Raw genomic sequence first — 20,866 nt, 5'->3', positions numbered from 1 at the left:
CTTTATGTTTGTAATTCCGGATCACAACCTCACTTGAGAACGGATGATTTTAAATAAATCTGAGTAGTTAAAAAAATGTATACTGTAAGTGAATCATTTCTATGCATCTAAATAAAATCAACTTTTCTTTACTGTATTCAATACAAAAAGTATTTTATAACCACAAAAAGTAAAATATCTTATAATTTATTAAATGTATGGTTTAAGTACTAATACGATAATTAATTTTCAACAAACTTATACAAAATTATACTCGGCTTTCAATGAACCCGGAGGTTCATTGCCGCCCTTACATAAGCCCGTTATCGATCCCTATCCTGAGCAGGATTAATCCACTCCCAAGCATCATGTCCCACCTCCTTCAAATCATTTTAATATTATCCTCTCATCTACATCTCGGCTTCCCCAAAGGTCCTTTCCCTCAGATCTCCCAACTAACACTCTATATGCATTTCTGGAGTCACCCATACGTGCTGCATGCCCTGCCCATCTCAAACGTCTGAATTTAACATTCCTAATTTTGTTAGATGAAGAATACAATGCGTGCAGTTCTGCGTTTTGTAACCGTCTCTATTCTCCTGTAGATTCATCCCTCTTAGCCCCAAATATTTTCCTAAGCACCTTATTCTCGAACACCCTTAACCTCTGTTCTTCTTTTAAGGTGAGAGTCCAAGTTTCACAATCATACGAAACAACCGCTAATATAGGCTAACTGTTTTATAAATTTTAACTTTCTGATGTTTTAAAAGCAGATTGGATGACGAAAGCTACTCAACCGAATAATATCAGACATTTCCTATATTTATTCTGTGTTTAATTTCCTCCCGAGTGTCATTTATATTTGTTACTGTTGATCCAAGGTGTTTGAATTTTTCCACCTCTTCAAAGGATAAATTTCCAATTTTTATACTTTCATTTTTTATACTTTAATGTATTTAATATTGAACAAATTTATAAGTATACGCTGTTAAAAGTTTATCATAAAAATCGTAATAAGTTTGTATTACAGACACATAATTATGACACAAGACGAAATATTAATTCAACATTAGTAGAACCTAAATATCTCACATCTGCTGGTCTAAAGCATAGCATTAATTTTGGCTCTCGGTTGTACAATGCTTTAACTAAATTACACCCAGAACTTCTAACATGTAACCCACTAACATATAACAAGAAAATTAGAAACGTGTTAATATCTTCAATTTGATTAAATAAATGAATAGCCTATGTGTATGAATTAATCAACCTATATTATATTTGTGGTCTATAATTTTGAAATATATATATATATATATATATATATATATATATATATATATATATAAGTCCTACTTTTCACGTGCGATATTATTCTTCTCTAGTGTTAATATTATATTATACAATTCCATTGCCGCTGTAATTTAAATTTTAGTTCCTATTTTATTTTACTTATTTGTATTTATTATTATTATTATTTATGTTCTATATTTATCTTATTTAATACTGTATTATATAATTTCTGTAACTGTAATTTTAACTCTATTTCCTGTTTTATTTTATTTTATATTCTCTTATAGGCCTATTAATATTATATCTGAACTGTGACCGAACACGAGCGCTGCTCATTCGGTCTCATATTTTGTTAATACTACTGTATCTCCTTTTTTATATTGTTTGTATTATTTTATTTCTATTTCTCTTGTTTGTTTGTAATTATATTCTTCTGTATATTTAAATTTAATTTTTTTTTATTTCCTACGTTGTTCTGGTCACGACACATAATCATATACTTTGTTTTTTTTTTTCGGGATTTACTTCCGAACTTGTCTTCTTGCTTGCTTGAAGTAAAATTCCCGTGTTTTTCCTAATAGTTTGTGGATTTTCTCCTAACTTATTCATGACATCTTCATGAACAAGTAACTGACGTAACCCTTTCAATTCCAAATACTCTCTGTTTTCCTGGACTCTGCTAATGGGAACCGCGTTTAATGTTTTGCTATACATGAAAGCAGTAATTGAGGGTCAACGCTACTGAGTTTGAACAATTTTGTACATTTTCTTCAATTTTAAATATGGTACCGGTACCAAAAAATCTTTGGTTTCGTTAGGAAAAATGTAATGAGGATTTAATCACGATATCTTTATTTTAAGTTAGAAATTCAATTTATCCCTTGTGAGTGGTTATTACATTCAGAATGCATCACTTTGAGTGATTTTACAACAAATGAGAGATTCTTACATTTTAATTTACTAGAAATAAGATATCTTCTACAATATAATTAAACTTTTCACATATATTCACAACAGATCTGTGCGTGAAATGCTTTGTCCATTTACACACAGGCCTATGATTATTAAGAAAGCTGTGTTTTTTATGTCGTGCAATAAAATTGAAAAGCACGAAAATCAAATGTTCAAATTTAATTTTTTTACTAATAAAGTATATTGACCAAGAAAATAAATCAATGCACTATTTCATTATAGGAAGCCCTAGCTTCATTTTAAACTTTTAGGAAATTGATTATCTTTATGTGAAGCCCAGATAAATGTTTACTAAAATGATCACTTTTACATAAATAAAAATATAAAAACTTCATTCTAGACACATTTTAATATAATTTTAAAAAATGTACATATATATTTTATCTATGCTGCAAAATTTTCAAGAATATAATATTATAGGTGTAATGAAATTTGTGGAAATTACAAAAAGTCATTAACGTGTCACCTTTAAAGTAATATAAGTATTAAAATATATTGGTCATTCATAATGACAGTCTAAGTAAATTATTTCGGAAAGTAACGACACTTAGTATTAAAGCAGACTTTAAAAGGGAAGGTAGCAAAATAATAATCTACTACGGACACTCACCCGAGCGTACCTTGGGAGCCTTTGCAAGTAGTGAAGAGGGACTAATTATTTTATAAAAAGACCAACACAGCATGAGCCTTTCTGAGTGCTAAAATACTTGCAAATAAAAACAAATACTGACTGTGGGAGTGATTGCGCGATTTCATCGACATAAATCAAGTTTTATTCCATTTTAGTAATGGTAAGGATTACGTTAATTTTGCAGAGCAGTTCGTTTATGGTTTTTATGCTCGACCATGCCGAAATGTAGTAATTATACACCTGCTATCAGCCCTTTAATGGATCTCATTAAAGTACACCTATTCATTAAAGTTCAGGTTTTCCACCAATCAGAAAATACCATTGTAGCAATATGAAAGCGCAAGTATCGATTATTCTCGGATATGCAATCGAAAGACAACTAGCGAAACGTCACGGAAGCTGGAAATCCAATACTGTCGCAGAAGGTTATGTTCTGTTACTATAATAATTAGCTTTAATTGCAAATAATATTCAAATAAATTCAATTTATCATCTCGTTTTTCAATGTCTAAATCAATTTCAAGGTTATATCAAGATTCATGTTTATTTTACTCCCTAGATTATATGAAGGACAATGACATTTGTTTCTCGGAAAAAATTAATACTTTCGCGTCTGCGCACATCTCACAATTTAAGAGATATTGCACAAGGTCAGTTCCGCTCCCCAGTCAGATAAGAATAACATGAATACTTATGAATAATTCCAAGTTAGAAATATGGTCGAGAATAAAAAGTCGTATGAAACTTGCCTATAATGGTAATTAAGACGCTCGTTTCATAAACATACTCGCGTCTTAATTACTACCATTATAGGCTCGTTGCATAATGTACTATTAGGCCTTCACGATGAATGTGTTCAGAAGTAATCTTTTGGATACTGCTGAAGCTATAATCTCCAACTATAAAGCAGGTTTCATAATAAGGACAAAGATACGACCTAATCTGTTGGCCAGTTATGTCTGACTGCTCCAAACAATTGAGACGTATTTGTTATGAAGCGAAGTGGTATAAAATGATAGGGAAAGTTGAGAAGAATTCTGGGAAAATCAACTTCCTCTGTGGTAGGCCTATATTCCAGTGAACGTCGGACATAGACCCAGAGTCCATAGAGCGATAATCTTGTGTTCTAGCATTTAGCTATCAGACTGGTAAGATTAGATATGCCAACGAATAAAATGTGTAACAATATCAAACGAAATAATTATCTCTATGTAAATGTTTATATTTAGTATTTATATAGGCCTATGTGTAATTGTAACAGTGAAAATGTTCTTAATCAAATTATTTTTTTTTTCATAAGTGTATATTATTTTTGGGAGTGCTTTTGTAAGTAATTTTATGAGGTTGTTATTGATATACTGATAAATTATTTGTACAAAAAATATATAATATAATATAATATAATATAATATAATATAATATAATATAATATAATATAATATAATATAATAAAAAAGAAAACAAACGAAATACTTTAATTAGTGGTTAATTAGACTACTGTAATAAATTAATGGTATTGTATCAATGTCATGTGCTTTCTCGCAGTAAATTCTATGCAGTAGCTAAAACATATCGCTATTTTACGCAAGTATGTCAAATGAATTCTCGGCGATCGTTTTCTTGATTAGAGTAAAGATTATGTTTTTCACATTCAAATCCATTTTCGTGCATATAAGATCAAGTAGGAAATACGAAGATTCGATAAAAATCATACAGGCCCTACTACAGACATATCACAGTTAACACGTCATGTTTTGCCAAAATTTCAAATAAGTTATTTACGTCGTTAGAATCTACTGCTTGCAACAACCTAGAGCCCTAGATGATAAAGGAACCCATGTTGAATCTTTCGTACACTACTTTTAACACTTGAATATAAATAATTGATTAAATGGCGATCTTACTCGTGTTAATTACGTAAGCATGTGCGGCTTACAGCTGTTTCGGTGCTATTCGACACCATCCTCAAAGCCTACTAGATCGTGGCGCTATCTCAACTTCGCTGCCTGTTGCGTGGGTGCGTTCGTGTGATGAGTTGTGTCAACACAGATAAATTTCAGAAGACACACACTATTTGACACAACTCTTCATCACACGAATGCACCCACACAACAGGCAGTGAAGTTGAGATAGGCTCTGAGGATGGTGTCGAATAGCACCGAAACAACTGTAAGCCGCACATGCTTACATAATTAACACGAGTAAGATCGCCATATAATCAATTATTGATAAAGGAACACTTGTTTTCAGAGTAACTTTGCTCACAGGAATAATAGAACTCGCAAATTCTCTTAATTCTGCGTTCTAATGTACACACACACACACATACACACACACACACACCTTCTAAATGAATGAATGAACAAGTAAATAAATAAGGTAGGTGATTAAAAAATTCGCCGCCATAAACAAAGTCCGTTATTAGTGAAGACAGAAAAACGCGGAAATAAAGGAAAATTGTTGGAAATAGGCTTATGTAGTTTTAAAACTAATGTACCGTAAAGTGGTGATATTTCGGACGCAGGGGTAACATCAGACGGTAATTCAATTTATCATATTTCATGCTGGTAACAACAGTTCTTAGCATCTTTTCCGCTCTTTTTACTATGTTCGTATGTTTCTACACATTTTTAAAGACCCATTGGTGAACTGGTGTTACCAACATAAAATATGATAAATTGAATTACCGTCTGATGTTACCCCTGCGTCCGAAATATCCCCACTTTACGGTACTTGAATAATTTTCAACGTAGAATGCAAAGTTGGGACGGTACACTTGCAAGAGCCTCAATGATAATGGAAAATACCATTTTTCCAAAAGTACAATAACAAATTGGAACACGAACACGAATCACTGCAACTGTTTTTCGTCATGTGACTCATGTGGTACTGAATCGCATGCCTAACGGACACACTCTCACTCGCACCACCAGTCCCAGAGGTCAAATTAATTTAGTGTTGTCAATTTAGTGGTTTTTCCGCTAGATCTAGCGGATTTTAGATAGTACGTATTGCATAACTCAGAAAAATGATCAATTTGATATTGTTAATATACAGGGTTTGTGGTTTTCTTAATCTCACTGTGGTAAAGAAGAAATTTTTATTGGCAATACTTCTAATTTATCGTCATTAATTTGTAATTTAGCCAATTCAGTACGGTGATTGCAATAACTTAAATACCCCTTTTAAGGACGAAGCTTGTGGCAACAGGATTTTTCCGTTCTCATTGAGTCTCCTACTAATGTACAACCTCAACGGTGCATTCTACGTAGAAAATTCAAGCACATTAGGTTGAAAACCACATATGAAGGGTTCAGAGCCATAGTGGGCCAAGCGCCATTTATTCAAACCAATACCATAGTTTAATGAAGATTGATATATCATTTAGTTTCAATGTGCATACTTTATATTACTTGCTATATGTTTTGTTAAATTATGGTACTCACTTAATTTTAACCTTTGTTTTCTCCACTTTTAATAAATGGCGCTTGGCCCACTATGGCTCTGAACCGTTCATATTTCCAACAACTTTTCCCTCATATGAGTTTTTAGACTTTCATGATCACTGTGGTCATAATTAGGTTTTTTAGTATTCCACCGTATCCTGGAACTTAAGATTTCCAACGTTTCGGAGCTACTTACAGGTTCTATCAACAGGACAGAGAGGTAAGACCAGAGTAGGCGACATCCTCTTGCCTTACCTATCTGCCTTGATGATGGAATTTGTAAGTAGTATCGAAACGTTGGAAATGTCGAGTTCAAGGACACAGTGGAATACCTACAAACCTAATTCATTCTATTTTTCGCTATTTGCACTAGTGACTGAGATTGTCTAGGAAGCTGGATTTTGTATTTTTAATTAATATACAAAAATAATTTATCAGTATTGTCTTTTGTAACAGTCAATAGATTTTAAATTTTTACATATGTGAATAATTTCTGCTAAATAATAATAATAATAATAATAATAATAATAATAATAATAATAATAATAATAATAATAATAATAATAATAAATGTTTCATTCAATAAAATTTCCACTACATTCCTAACATAATGAGTTTATGATTCAGTTAAGTTACAGGAGCCTATATATTTTATTCAGTGAAGTATAAACTAAAATCATTAACACGACAGGGTTAAATGAAGTCATTACTAATCTTAAATATAAGTATTGTTTTTTTTCGTACTGTAAGTTGGTAGTTGACCACAATTACAATTTAGTGTCTAGTGATCATAACAGAGGATAATATTCGTACGCCTACTGATAAATTAGTTATAGTATAATATTTACTGTTTTGTACACTGAAATCTTGTATTTGCCACAATTAGAATGTAATATATGATGATTGTAACGGAAGGCAATATTATCAAATTATTTAAATATGTATTCTCTTCATACTGCATGTGGTAACTGAACACACTTAGAATTTAGAATCGTAACGGAAGACGATACTAGCAAATTAAATATCGTTATGAATAACGTATACTATATTGTTATAAATACTGCAAAGTGATAATTGACGACGATTTGAATTTAGTGTCGTAACGGAAGATAGTACAAGCAAATTGCTTAAATATATTATACTGTAGTTTTATATAGGGCGGCAATGAACCTCCGGATTCCTTAAAAGCCAGTAAGTAAATAAATAAGTAAGTAAGTAAGTAGGGTAAACATTGGTAATTTCGTGATAATTTCATGAAAATTAATTTAAAATGCAAATGTATAAACATATCCTTATTCCGATTTTTTCATCTAAAAGACGATAATTTGCTGTACAAATCTGGATACATAAAAGAATGGACACGTTCTTGAACAAGTGCCAAAAACCACTTTTACAACTTAAGTTAAAGCTTGGTTATTTCGTGATAACCTTGGTAATTTCGTGATATTACATTGATAATTACGTGAGAGGTAGAAGAATTGTGGAAAAATTCATTAAAGTCAAATGAAATTCTCATTTATTGTTACAAGACTTCAAACATAGTAATTCCCTCTAATATTCATAGCAAGAAAACATAGAAATACATATCAACACATAATAAGAATGAAATTAAAGTGAAAATTGAAATTGAGAAGGGATCTTCTTTGCCCTGAAAGGGTGAAAACTTTTATTACGGACTTCACTATACATTACGACGGTCACTACAAAAGTAATGCACAACATTTATTCAAAAATTACATTATTATCTTATTTTCATAGAATGTAGATGCATCCTTTAGGAACAAAATGTCACTTTTCCACATAATCCCCGTCCCTTTCTAATGCCTTACGTAACCTAGGAACGAGGGCCTGTAGACCAGCACGGTAAAAGTCTGGACCGACACGTCTGAGCCACTCTTTAGCAGCGTACACAAGGGAGTCATCTTCTAACCTCGTTCCGCGAAGGGATCCTTCAGTTACCAAAGAAATGGTAATCGCACGGTGCCAGTTCAGGACTGTAAGGCGGATGTTTCAGTGTTGTCTATCCGAATTTTCTGATCTGGTCTGTGGTCTTGTGACTGACATATGGCTGTGAATTGTCGTGCAATAGCAGAACACCCAGCTTCTCCCGATGTCGTCGAACACGACTCAGTCGAACTTGAAGTTTCTTGAGAGTTGCAACATACGCGTCAGAATTAATGGTGGTTCCGAATGGCATGATGTCCAAAAGCAAGAGTCCTTCTGAATCGAAAAACATAACTTTTCCTGCCGAAGGTGTACTTTTGAATTTATATTTATTTGGTGAATTTGTATGATGCCATTCCATTTTCTGCCTCTGTCTCCGGTCAAAATGGTGGAGCCATGTTTCATCTTCTATCACAATTCTTGCAAGTAAGTCATCTAGCACTTATCATTGGCACTTAGCATGATAACAAATCAAACAGAAGCTACACTGAACTCATTGCGTCTCCATTTTCTTTTTTGTTATCACATCTTATCTTCAGATTTCTGAAATTCGTATTGTAATACAATATTCTTAAAACATTATAAAATGTAACGCTTAATGCTCAACAAAATTTCGCCTCAAACAGCTAAGATTTCTATCAGTGAAACTAAGCCTATATGGCGACTACAGCTGTATCTAAAATTCCAAAAAAATTTCCTAAAATTTCATGAAGATACAATAAATCTTTGTAATGTAATAAGCCTGTAATGTAATTACAAACATCCACAAAATTTGTACGCCTGAGAAGTCGACGTTAACTTGCTCTCTCCAAACATAAAAGCTCACTGAAGCAGCTACAATAGTCACACAAAGCGTAGCTGTATGTTTCTGGAAACTGGACAACATATGCAATCCCTTGGCGGAAATTTGAATCTCGTAACACCATTAGTTAGTTTACGAAAGAGCAAAGAAAAAGTATCACGAAATAACCACTGCCACGAAATTACCAATGTTTACCCTATATAGTTTTACATACTGCAGGGTGCAAATGGAACCACAATTAAAATTAATGTTTGGCGTCGTAGCGGAAGACAATATTAGCAAATTATCTAAATATGGGTTATGTATTTTTGCACACTGAATTGTGGTAATGAAATTGATCAGAATTGGAATGCAATGTTTCTTAATTGCAACAGAATACAATACTATCAAATTACAAGTAGAGCCACAGACGCTAGCTGAGATCATTGGAAGGATTTCTAGAACACAAAAATAATAAATTAACTAAAGCTGGAGATGAGTTAACTGTTTCTGACCTTTGCAGGTACATATTGCATAATCACATGCTAAGGCCGTGTACCCAAAGCTACATTTACAGCTGAAGTGAACTAGATAGTTGACTAAATAGTCGGAAGTCATGATCTAAAGCTACATACCGCTTTACATTCAAAATCCCAATAACTAGTTAACGTTGTGACTTTCTTCGCAATGTTGTAAATCTGGTTAATATAGTTATGTTGTTTAGTCAACTTTCTGAAGACAGGTCTAAACCCCACAATAGTTATGGTATGACCGGAATGCAGAAATATGACGGTCCACCATGACGAAGATGTATGTTGATTGACAATAAAATCGTGGGCATCATGCAAGAAGAGCTTACCTATCAACAAAACTGCAAGTTTAAATTTCAGCCATTTAAATATTGAATGATTTTCTTATCATTGTTTATAACAAAGTCCTTTTTCTTTGATTCTTTCTCATGTCCGATGTTAATTCTCAAACAATCGTTTTCAAACATTAATAAGTTCCATTAAAATATTTCAGTAACGCAAAATTTGTTGAGTTCTTCCCTGGTATGATGTCTTCGATATCATATGATATTATAATTTAATATCTTGTAACAGAAGACAACACTAAAAGATTATGAAATACATTATTATTGTTTTACATACCTTAAGGTGGCAACGGATCATTATTACAGTTTCATGTTTGGCGGATTGTAAGAATAGACAATACTAACAAAGTACTAAGTAGATATATCTATTTGTTTTACATACTGCAAAACTGTACTCGACCATACAGTGTTTTCCCGTAAAGGAGCCGAATTCTTCCTTCACATCTACCTCAAGACACTCCGCCATGTTACCCATCTGCACGGTGTTACCAGTTAGAAGGCCAGCTGGTATCTTTGCTGTCGAATCCAACACTACGACAGTCATAATAGCTGCATTAAAATCTTAACTTTGAAACAAAGTTGTGCAATATATAGATGGTGTTTAGGTAAATGGGCTTATCCAACAAAAGAAAGATTTTGTCTGGAACAAGAAAAATTAAATTTTAACACATTATTACTGGTTACCTTATATGAAGGAATATAAACATAATTGTCAGAAACATATCTTCACATTTTGTAATTAAATTTTAACTAATAACACTAATTACAGAAAAAAGTCAAACTTAAAGAAATTAGGGTTAAGCCATTTTACCTAAACAACATCATAGTTTAGGCATACATACATGATAGCCTGTAGACTAAGCTAAAATATTCAACTCGGAGTAGATTTTTTTGGGATTGGCCTATATAATAAAGTGATTGCAGAGTAGGTACTCACCAAGTACTTCGATTTCCCCTGCCAATCTCATTCCAACATCTCTTCAGTACTGCTGTTTCATCATGCCACTAACTCTATTTGTTTTTTGTAACTTGAATGAACCGTAAAATTGAGAAAAAACAAATAATTTGATTGTAGTCTTATTATCTGGCATACTAAAATGGTAACATACTCACGGAGGTTCAACTTTTCCTTTTTTCACGTACCGCTAATTGAAAAGGAAATAATTTTCAGTCCATATTTATAAAAGTGGCACTAGTCACTGTTGATCTCTGACCGGTGCTTAGACGTTGATATACTTGATGTGTCAAAAATAGACGGACAATTTAATTGTGGTAGTAGCAATAGAGTAAAAGAATATGTCAGTGTTAACCCCACAGTCCTATTTTAAATATTTTCAAGTTATCATTCAGTCAATTTGTTAAAGCCCATCTCAGTAATGAACGTTAGTCGATCCCTGAAAATTTAAAGAGAGAGAGAGAAAAAAGATATTTCCAGTGTTTTGTTTCTTTTCGCTCAAATGATTTCCACTTTTTAATAGGTAAAATTATGTAGATTCAATCTAACTCGAATGATTGGACACTGTATGGAGAGCTGATCTCAAATTTCGCGACAATGTACAGTAAAGATGCCAGATAATAAACAAAACTAAAGAACATTCTAGAAAATTTTATCGGTTTATTTCTGATACACCCTATATAACTCATGGATAGAACCTAATTATCTAATCAAACTATATATTAACATTCTGAAATAAAAGTTCTGGGTTCTTAGCAAAATATAATATTGGCTTTTCGTTTTCAAAATTGATCCGCATATTATCAGCTAAGTATCAAGTCTCAGCACAACAATTTATTCATTATACCCTGCCACAAGACATCTTTACATTCATCCTACACAGTTTCAGTTGCTAGAAATTGGAACTCGCTTCCGAGTGATGTAAGAGGTTTTTGGACAATAATTTCATTTAAGTCAATATAAACTCTTACTTAAGAACAAATTAATTACTGATCAATATTTGTTACTTATAATAAAACTAACATGTGTCTACTCTCATTACCACCACTAATTTCTCTAAATAGAATACAAAATCTCTAATAACAATATCTCATTATTTTAATATTATTCTCATTGTATAATATATTTTAGATTTATATTTTGCTTCCTATGATGTAGTTCTAGTAAACATATATTAAATTAATTATCATCATTTAACCAACTAGCTATCTCAGCTTAATTATAATTCTTTACATGTTGCATATGAACTGAATTGAATTACATTACCTCATAAATTAATATATTATTACAATGTACCGAAGTACATATGATATTTCCGTGCAGAAATTCTGCGTCATCATATGACGAAGGATAAGTGGAGAGGAGAAAAATTCTCTCCGGCACCGGGATTTGAACCGGGGTTTTCAGCACTAAGTGCTGACGCTCTATCCACCAAGCCACATCGGATTCCCATCCCGATGTCGGATTGAATCCTCTCAGTTTAAGTTTCACCTCCTGGGTTCCCTCTAGTGCCCTATCCTCATGCACTGCGTCATAGATGTATGACAGTGGCACAATGTCCACACATATGCAGAGGTGCACTCGTTATGAGTGACTAAGTGGCCGGGATCCGACGGAATAAGCGCCGTCTTAAATCACTAAGTGATTATTTTTCTCATATCATATATTATTACAATGTACCGAAGTACATATGATATTTCCATTCAGAAATTCTGCGTCATCATATGATGAAGGATAAGTAGAACGGAGAAAAATTCTCTCCGGCACCGAGATTTGAACCCGGCTACTTAGTCACTCATAAATTAAGTTATTACTTTTATCTCAAATTAAATAAACATGTACTAGTCGTAAACTTAACTCAAGAATATTGCTGGACAATATTTAGTATATTGTAAATATTCATAATTAAAATATATGTGTCATTATTGTATTTATTAAGGCTGGTTGAGTGGCAGAGAAGGCCTTATGGCTTTAACTCTGCCAGCGAAAATAAAACATTCTATTCTGTTCTATTTTAATATTAAACTTGCCTATCGATAAATGGCTGTAGAGTAAAGGATGAGTCCATCAATGCCTCCTATTACATTTTATACGCAATTTTGATAGTGTGTTTTGGTTTAGTATTTTTAACGTCCAGTGTCACACAGTGTTACACATACAATCATTCTCTGCTATCCTCCTACGTACATTTTTATGACTGCTTAAACTAGAGGAAATGTTTCAATAAAAATAAAATAATACAGGCAATAGTTTGTTGCTACATATTTCGGCTGAACTATATTCCTGAAATTGAAATCAGTAATATTACACAGAACCCAATCTTCCTATCTTGCATTTCCTTCTAGTGATCTGTGCGAGTCAATTAATTATTTTCATCTCTTTGGAGTGTCTGTATTCTACACGAAAAAAAAAAAAATATCTGCTCGTGTTTTCGTTTTGATAAGTTTGATCAAAATATAATACTTACTTTGTAGTGCCCAAGGTTTGAATTTGATAATGTTACTCCATATTTGACTAAACTGATTGCGACATATGTCATTCGGAATTGTTCCCCATATCATTAACTTGAAGAAGTCGTTTAACCTGAAAGAAAAAAATCGTGGATGTATTGTTACAGAGAAAACGTAAAATCAAAATTTACAATTGAATCTTTCTGATATCATTTCCTGGCTTGCCTTTGCTAACAAACTCATAACGTATTTAATTATTTTTGCCTACAATTATTATGACGGTATCCGATGAGAAGTCCGATTACCCACCTTAACTTCTCATTTGTAGAGCTTACTTACTTATGGCTTTTAGAGAACCCGGAGGTTCATTGCCGCCCTCACATAAGCCCGTCATTGGTCCCTATTCTGAGCAAGGTTAATCCAGTCTCTACCACCATATCCCGCCTCCCTCATTTCCATTTTAATATCATTCTTCCATCTACGTCTCGGCGTCCCCAAAAGTATTTCTCCCTCCTGCCTCCCAACTAACACTCTATATGCATTTCTGGATTCTCCCATACATGCTACATGCCCTGCCCATCTCAAACGTCTGGATTTAATGTTCCTACAGGTAATTATGTCAGGTGAAGAATACAACACGTGCAGTACTGCGTTGTGTAACTATCTCCATTTTCCTGTCATTTGTAGAGCTAGGAGTAGTATATTTTGTCCTAAAATATTGGTGCAAGATTGTTGCAATATTGACTAAATTTAAACTTAAAATTTAACTAATCATGTAAATTTAAGAGGCATAATGGTCCGACAAGTTAGCATATAATGATTAATGCATCATAAAACTTGCTTCTTTAGATAGTGAAAATTTTATACCAATATCCCACTTGACGAAAATTTGCAAATCATTTCTGAGAAATTACAAAACTTCAATACAGATGACAAAATCATTAATCAATTAATGCATTTACTGTACATTCTGTCTGCACGAAACAAAATTATTTTTGTTTCCACAACAAATATTTCCTACAGACTCAAGGTGTAGCAATGGGCGACCCTCTTTCCGGCTTCCTAACCGAAATATTTCTACAGAATTTAGAAGATAAGCATACGAAAGTCTATCTTCCAGACATAACAGTATTTCCTACAGAAAATATGTTGATGACACCTTGTTAGTTTTCTAAAGTCATGCTGACACTCATGAAGATATTTTGCACTCCTTTAATAGCTTACATCGAACTTGAGATTCACTTTTGAACACGAAACCAAAAAATCCATTAATTTTCTAGATTTGAAAATTATTAGAAATCTAATAGCTTTGACTACGATATTTATAGAAAGTCCACGAGTACTACTCATACCATTCATAATCAATCTAGTCGCCCTCAATCTCATAAACATAGCACGTTCACATTTCTAATTGATAGATTACCGGTACTGAAAGTTCCCCTTTATAAGAAAAATTATCTGAAAGAATACACATATATAGTTGGGCTTGCAGTAGAAAATGGTTTTAACAAGAAAATTATAGATAGACTTCTTTTCAAAAAGAAATCCCTCCAAAATAAGAAATCAGATACTACACTTACTGCTTTAACAGATAATAAAAAACCCAAATATTGGAATGTAATGTCTTTCTATAACAATGTGTCATATAAATTACTTATCTTTTTGAAGAAACAAAATGTAAAGATCACCTTCAAAACTGGTAACAAACTTAATAATATTATCCCTAATAATATTTGTAACTCTGATAAATACAGTATACTAGTGGTGGTGTATACATGCTGCATTGTAAGAATTGCACACAGAAATATATTGGCCAAACTAAAAGAAATTTCAAAACTAGATATTCAGAACATAAAATAGATTTTTGTCATAGACGTAATAGATCAAAATTCGCATCCCACTTAATAAGTCTTTATTCAAATTGGCCAATAGGAGCTCTTCTTACTGCAACACGTAACCCCCTCCACTTACATTATGATGTGGTTCTTCCATATATCAATGCACCAGTCAACACCACGCAACTGGCCATGAAATATCTGTTCTTCCTACAGCTTCAAAATTTGTAAATTTTTCTGTTGCTAGATAACTTCCTTTTGCTCCGTATATTTTACTTTTCTGACTTAAACACCTTTTTTTATTGATTCTTACAGATTCTTAATACGCTACCTATTTTTTGCGTCGTGATGACTGCTGCAACATTTTTACCCATTTTAACCGTGTCATCTTCATACTTCTAAGCTGAACACATGTTTTTGCAGCCTTCTATTTAATGGATGGATTCTGTATTTTAACATCTAGACTTTATATGAGGTTTAATCACTACAACCTATCACTATGTCTTTCAAGTGATTATTATTACATTACTTTGTGATTGTACAGTCATTCATGTAATATTGTTCTAATTATCTCACATCATGCAATTCATCATATTTTATTGTGTTGCTTTTTACCTACGTCTTTATGCTTAAAGTATTACTATATGCTAATTAGACCTGAAGATGCCATTTAATTGTCGAAATCGTTAGTCATGTTTGAGTGTGTAATGACCTAATGCAATTTCTTGTATTATTTATTAGTTTAAAAAGACAGTTATTGAAGGATTATTATACTTATTTCATTTAATCACGTAAATGCTTATACAATTTCGACAAACAATGAACAGATTCCTTGTAAGCTATAGGTTGGGTACCCGTATTTTGGCATTATTTCTCCACATGCTACAATTATGTCATTTATCTTGGTAAAATATAGTCTCACAAATTTGTAGACTTTAGGTACAATTAGGACGAGATATATTTGTTTAATTTTTTCCTTAGTAATGACACCATGACTTACATTCTACCGACAATCTAAAATAGTATAATTTACGTACAATATTAATATGTTACGATTATAATCAACTTCAGGGTTTGTCTTCTTAAACTGTTCCATCTTCAAGGAAGTCCAAACATTGATCCTTTCACCTCATGGGTGGTCGTCCTCTTGTTCTCAGTGCTTTGGCTCTGTATTGGTAGAATATCTTACGGTATCTACTTGGTTCCATCCTTTCTAAGGGTTTGGTATTCATAAATTTTTAGGGATGATAAAGCAGACAATATTATGAACAACTTTCACATAGGAACCCGTGTCCGGAAACGTTCCGTTTGGTAGTTACAAGCCTAGATGTGTTAGTCAGTGTAACCAGCTACAATCGAATTCTAGGTCATCCTTTTCAGGTTTGGTTGCAGACGATCTGTTTCTACAAACGTTGATTATTTCTAATAAACATGATATAAACTAGTTTGCATCATAAATTATTATATTTTGACTGATTAAAACTTGCAACTTTTCTTGGTCTTTCTTGAACTTATGCATAATTATTATCTTCATTTTTAATTTTCAGACATTGGGCTGGGTAGTCCGTTTAGACTCCAATCTAAATCGATCAGACCATTTTGTTTTGGCACATAGTCATTATTAATTTCGGTATTCAAGTTCTTGCATTTCTGTTATGCGATTTCTCCAATTGGATCTGTAATCTCTGACGAAATGTCATTAACTCCTTTTTTCATTATTAAATTTCGTAGTTGTATTAGGCGCATTGTTACTGAAAGGCTAGACCAATGATGTCAAAGCAAGCGCATTTTTATGACCTTCACGTCGTGCACGGGTATTAAGCGCTAGGAGGAATAAGTAGCCTGTTGGATTAAGAAAACAGTGGTGCACAAACTTCAAACGGAACGTGAAATTTTATGTCGTTATTTTTATATGGCTTCTTTCTGTTTGTTATTTTCTATATTGTCTGTAAAACAAAAGTACTAACACCTATTTCTTAGCCTAATATTGCAGTTGTGTTTTAAACGTTAATAACATAATAAAGAGTAAAGAAGGAATAGTCACACAAATTCCATACTAACTACAACTATACTATACTAAGTGAATTAAACACATCATTCATAAAGAAAGTGTTATCCCAAAGAAAGACATTGAATATGACATGATAAGTTGAAATTTATATTGATGGTATCTTTAGCCATATAAAAGTAATCAAAACAATATTACAGTATAAAGCAAAGTTGTCTAGGTATATGTTTTAACGGTAACAAATATTACATAATAAGTCTTATCGCATTATGCTTTTAGGTGATATTGGTGCGGGACTTTCTGTTATCAGAATATTAAATTATCTCGAAATCTAATGAAGCTATAGAGCTGACGTTTTAACAACACATAGGCACATATATTTTGTTTGTGATTGTATTTGCTTTGTTAATTCATTTCCTTACAAACAATTTCCATGCGAATATTTTTAAACATTTTAATACACTATCTTCAGTAATACGTATTTATGATATATTAGATTTACGAAAACATTGTTTTAGTATCTGTAAGGCTACTAAACAAACATAACTGAAAATTTCACTTTTCTGTAAAAAAAAGTTGAGAAAATATTCCTTTTGAATAAAAAAACAAACTTGTGAAAAATGAACATTAAAATTAAAACTTAGATTCTTATAATGCACTTATACTTCTCAGACAAATCTAAAAATTAACATGGATACAGTTTTAATAAGTTCTCTTCCCTTTATCCATTGAATCAGTGCTGGCCATCCCTGTATATAGCTCGACCAAGCGGCATATACTACCTCTTTCGTCTGTCTCTTTCCTTTCCGCTGTAAAGCGCTCGGGCTCTCCTGGGTTCTAAAGCACGCGCTTGCTCCTATAGGCATCAGTTGACATCACTGGGCTAGACCATAGACTTTTCACGTCGCATAGTGGTTCCAAATACAAATCTAGCAGGACAAAATTAATGTCTCCTCGTTTCTAACAGATTTTGATAAAATTTTGTATACAGGTTACAAATGGCATTTTGTATTTGCAAGTAAACTATGATTACGATTGGATAAAATAAATCACCCTTTCACAGGGGTTGGATTTTAAAGAATTATAATAATTTTACAAAACTGATTTTCGCAGGGATTGGAACGAAATGACAAATGCATTATATGCTTCTATTTAATTTTAATGTGTGAAAGATGCTAAAAATACACAACAGTCGTACATATTGAGTTAAATATCATTTAATTTTTTTAATAAAATAGCGTACATATTAATACAATTTTAATAAAACCGCTAACTCTGGTTAAATAAACCTACATTTGAAATATTTACAGATATTTTAGAGAGTTGTAACTGTATTAATTTTCAAACATAATCATCATCATCATCATCACCATCATCACCATTGTGATCCTGGAGCAGCCTCAGTAGGTCTACAACAGAAGATACACTTTTTCTATTCTTTCGCGGTTAGATACGAAGACTGCTTACCATCGGGCCAGAGGAAATTCCATCAAATCCATCGTCGTATCGGCTCTACAAAACTTGCGCGCGTGATAAGCTTATTCCCTGAAATTCTTGTAATTTTTACATCGGACATCTTGGGGTTCCTCGGACATCATCTCAACAGAAGTACGGCTTCCTTATCGTCTGCGCAACATGGATAAGTATTTTGTGCACACTTTGCGGCATAACTTATAATACCACTTATATTTCTGGATGTATAATTCTACAGTGCCCAAACAGCATTTTTTTTTCAAACTCTCCAATATTATTGCTGTACTCACTGGTGATTGTTTTAAGCAGTGGTAGGCAAAGATTACGTCATATAAAATGCAGCCCGCAATACACAGCAAAGGGGAATGTAGGAGAGGAAGATTTCCATATTGCTTAACGTTTAATGAACAAGTGTTGGCTAAGGGAAGGGAAATCATGCCTTACCCCTCCGCCCTGCTTGTATATTGAGGGGTTGATTCGCGAGTTACGAAATGACGACCATGGTTTTAAAGATGGTTCCAAATCACCCAATTAAGCCTTCATCTACGCCAGTAGTTTCTGATGCCAAACCTGAAGAACCTCCGCACGCTAATCCCGTCATTAGTCGTACCGAATTCTGGTTTGGAAATGTCGACAAGAAGTCCCATTTCTTTACGCAAGCGATCTTGTTTTCTTTTCTTTCATTCATTTTCGTGGCTCTTTCTGTGTAAAAACTTAACACTCACTTTACCATTTCTGCTGCATCAGGCCTGCCTGTTGATCTCAAATCCATTTCTGCGACAAAAGCAATCTCATCAACCAAGTGTGTTTCCACCAAAGGCTTCAGCTTCCTCATCTGACTTTTCTCAGCACATTCATTAAACGGATTTTGTGGACGATCTTTGTTTTTTCGTTGCTAGACACAGTCTATTTTTTTTAAAGTCATTTTAACACTTAACTAATCCTCGTATTTCCTTAAGAAAATTTTATAATACATAGAGGCAATTAGTCCATTGCTCTTTAAGTTTCATTCAGAATTCAGCAATATTTTCTGCACTAATTTACGATCATGTTCCTTAGAATCTCCTAAACCATTTTAATTAATACATACTCAAACACACAGGCTAATCTTCTTAAAATATTATTTTCTTTTCACGAAATGTCAACTAGTTCTCTTCTTAGAATCCGTCCACCATCACTAAAATATAAATAAAAGGAGAAGGTGGTTGAAGTTGGTTATAAAACCTTTATAATTACACACCTAAATGACTAATGTAAATTCTGAACCTGCTTTAACAATGGCCTTTTGTGGCCTTTGCTTTTGCGGGCCTGCTACAGCAAATAAAATTTTAAAAATATTCATGGAACACTTCTCTGTGTATTAATAAGTATTATAACTAAATAACACAAAGTTAAAGTTCGAAAATGCACTAAAAATGTTGGGAAATACATGTAGTTTTATTTTTCAAAACTCAAAGGGAATTGGCAATATATTATATCTTCACACATCGATGTTCCGGAGGTAACTTTTGGGCGATGCTAACGAGAAGAGTATGTCTGTGCTGGACACTTGATTTCTACCTGCTCCTGCTCAGACCACAATAATTTTTATGGAAAACTGAATACGAATCGTAGATACACGACTATTTAGGATCATAGAACTGCAGTACTTATATTGTTTTGAAGCTCAAACATTTATACCTTTTGTCCAGTCAGATTTGAGTTTGGAACCACTGTGCGTCGTAGACCTGAGTTCAAATACCGGTGAGCCCAAATGAAAAATATGGTAAAGAAAGACGGTGTTGTGGCAGGTTCACTCGACGTACTTCTATTTCCTCTGTCATAATTCCACTATTTGTCAATTCAGTATCTTTTATAAAATGAAATGGAGGGGACACGTCGTCTTGTCACTGCCACGAATCTGACGATCTATGCTCGACGGTATGCGCAACAATATTATCCACGCATGAGGGATACCCTAATGGACTAGAGATAAGTCACACACAGATCATATACAGCGTGTTTAAAAAATATGGGGCATAATTTCAGGTATGTATTTCCGACATGTAGACAATCAAAATAGTTCATTACAACATGTGTCCGGAAATGCTTTATTTCCGAGTTATGGCCTTCATAACATTGAAATTCACCGGAACTTTTTCTTTCCGCAGGTCATTGCCGTCAAAGGAGACAATAAGAGGGCACTCTGACAGTTCATTCCGAGGCGAAGGTTACATTCAGTGTTG

At 33.1% G+C, this 20,866-nt stretch overlaps 1 protein-coding gene across 1 annotated transcript in view; it reads right to left on the bottom strand.

Moving 5' to 3' along the window:
• Nucleotides 1-20,866, bottom strand: part of LOC138705821 (nose resistant to fluoxetine protein 6-like) — a 358,549-nt gene that overhangs the window by 81,909 nt on the left and 255,774 nt on the right. Inside the window, exons 3-4 of the mRNA XM_069834486.1 lie at nucleotides 13,343-13,458; nucleotides 10,303-10,451 (exon numbers count right to left, since the gene is read on the bottom strand). Of these exons, the coding sequence (XP_069690587.1) occupies nucleotides 10,303-10,451; nucleotides 13,343-13,458 (265 nt within the window). The remainder of the gene's footprint in view (nucleotides 1-10,302; nucleotides 10,452-13,342; nucleotides 13,459-20,866) is intronic.

This window comes from Periplaneta americana, chromosome 9 (assembly GCF_040183065.1).
Source record: "Periplaneta americana isolate PAMFEO1 chromosome 9, P.americana_PAMFEO1_priV1, whole genome shotgun sequence".
NCBI lineage: Eukaryota > Metazoa > Arthropoda > Insecta > Blattodea > Blattidae > Periplaneta > Periplaneta americana.
This window is presented reverse-complemented; position numbering and strand designations above follow the sequence as displayed.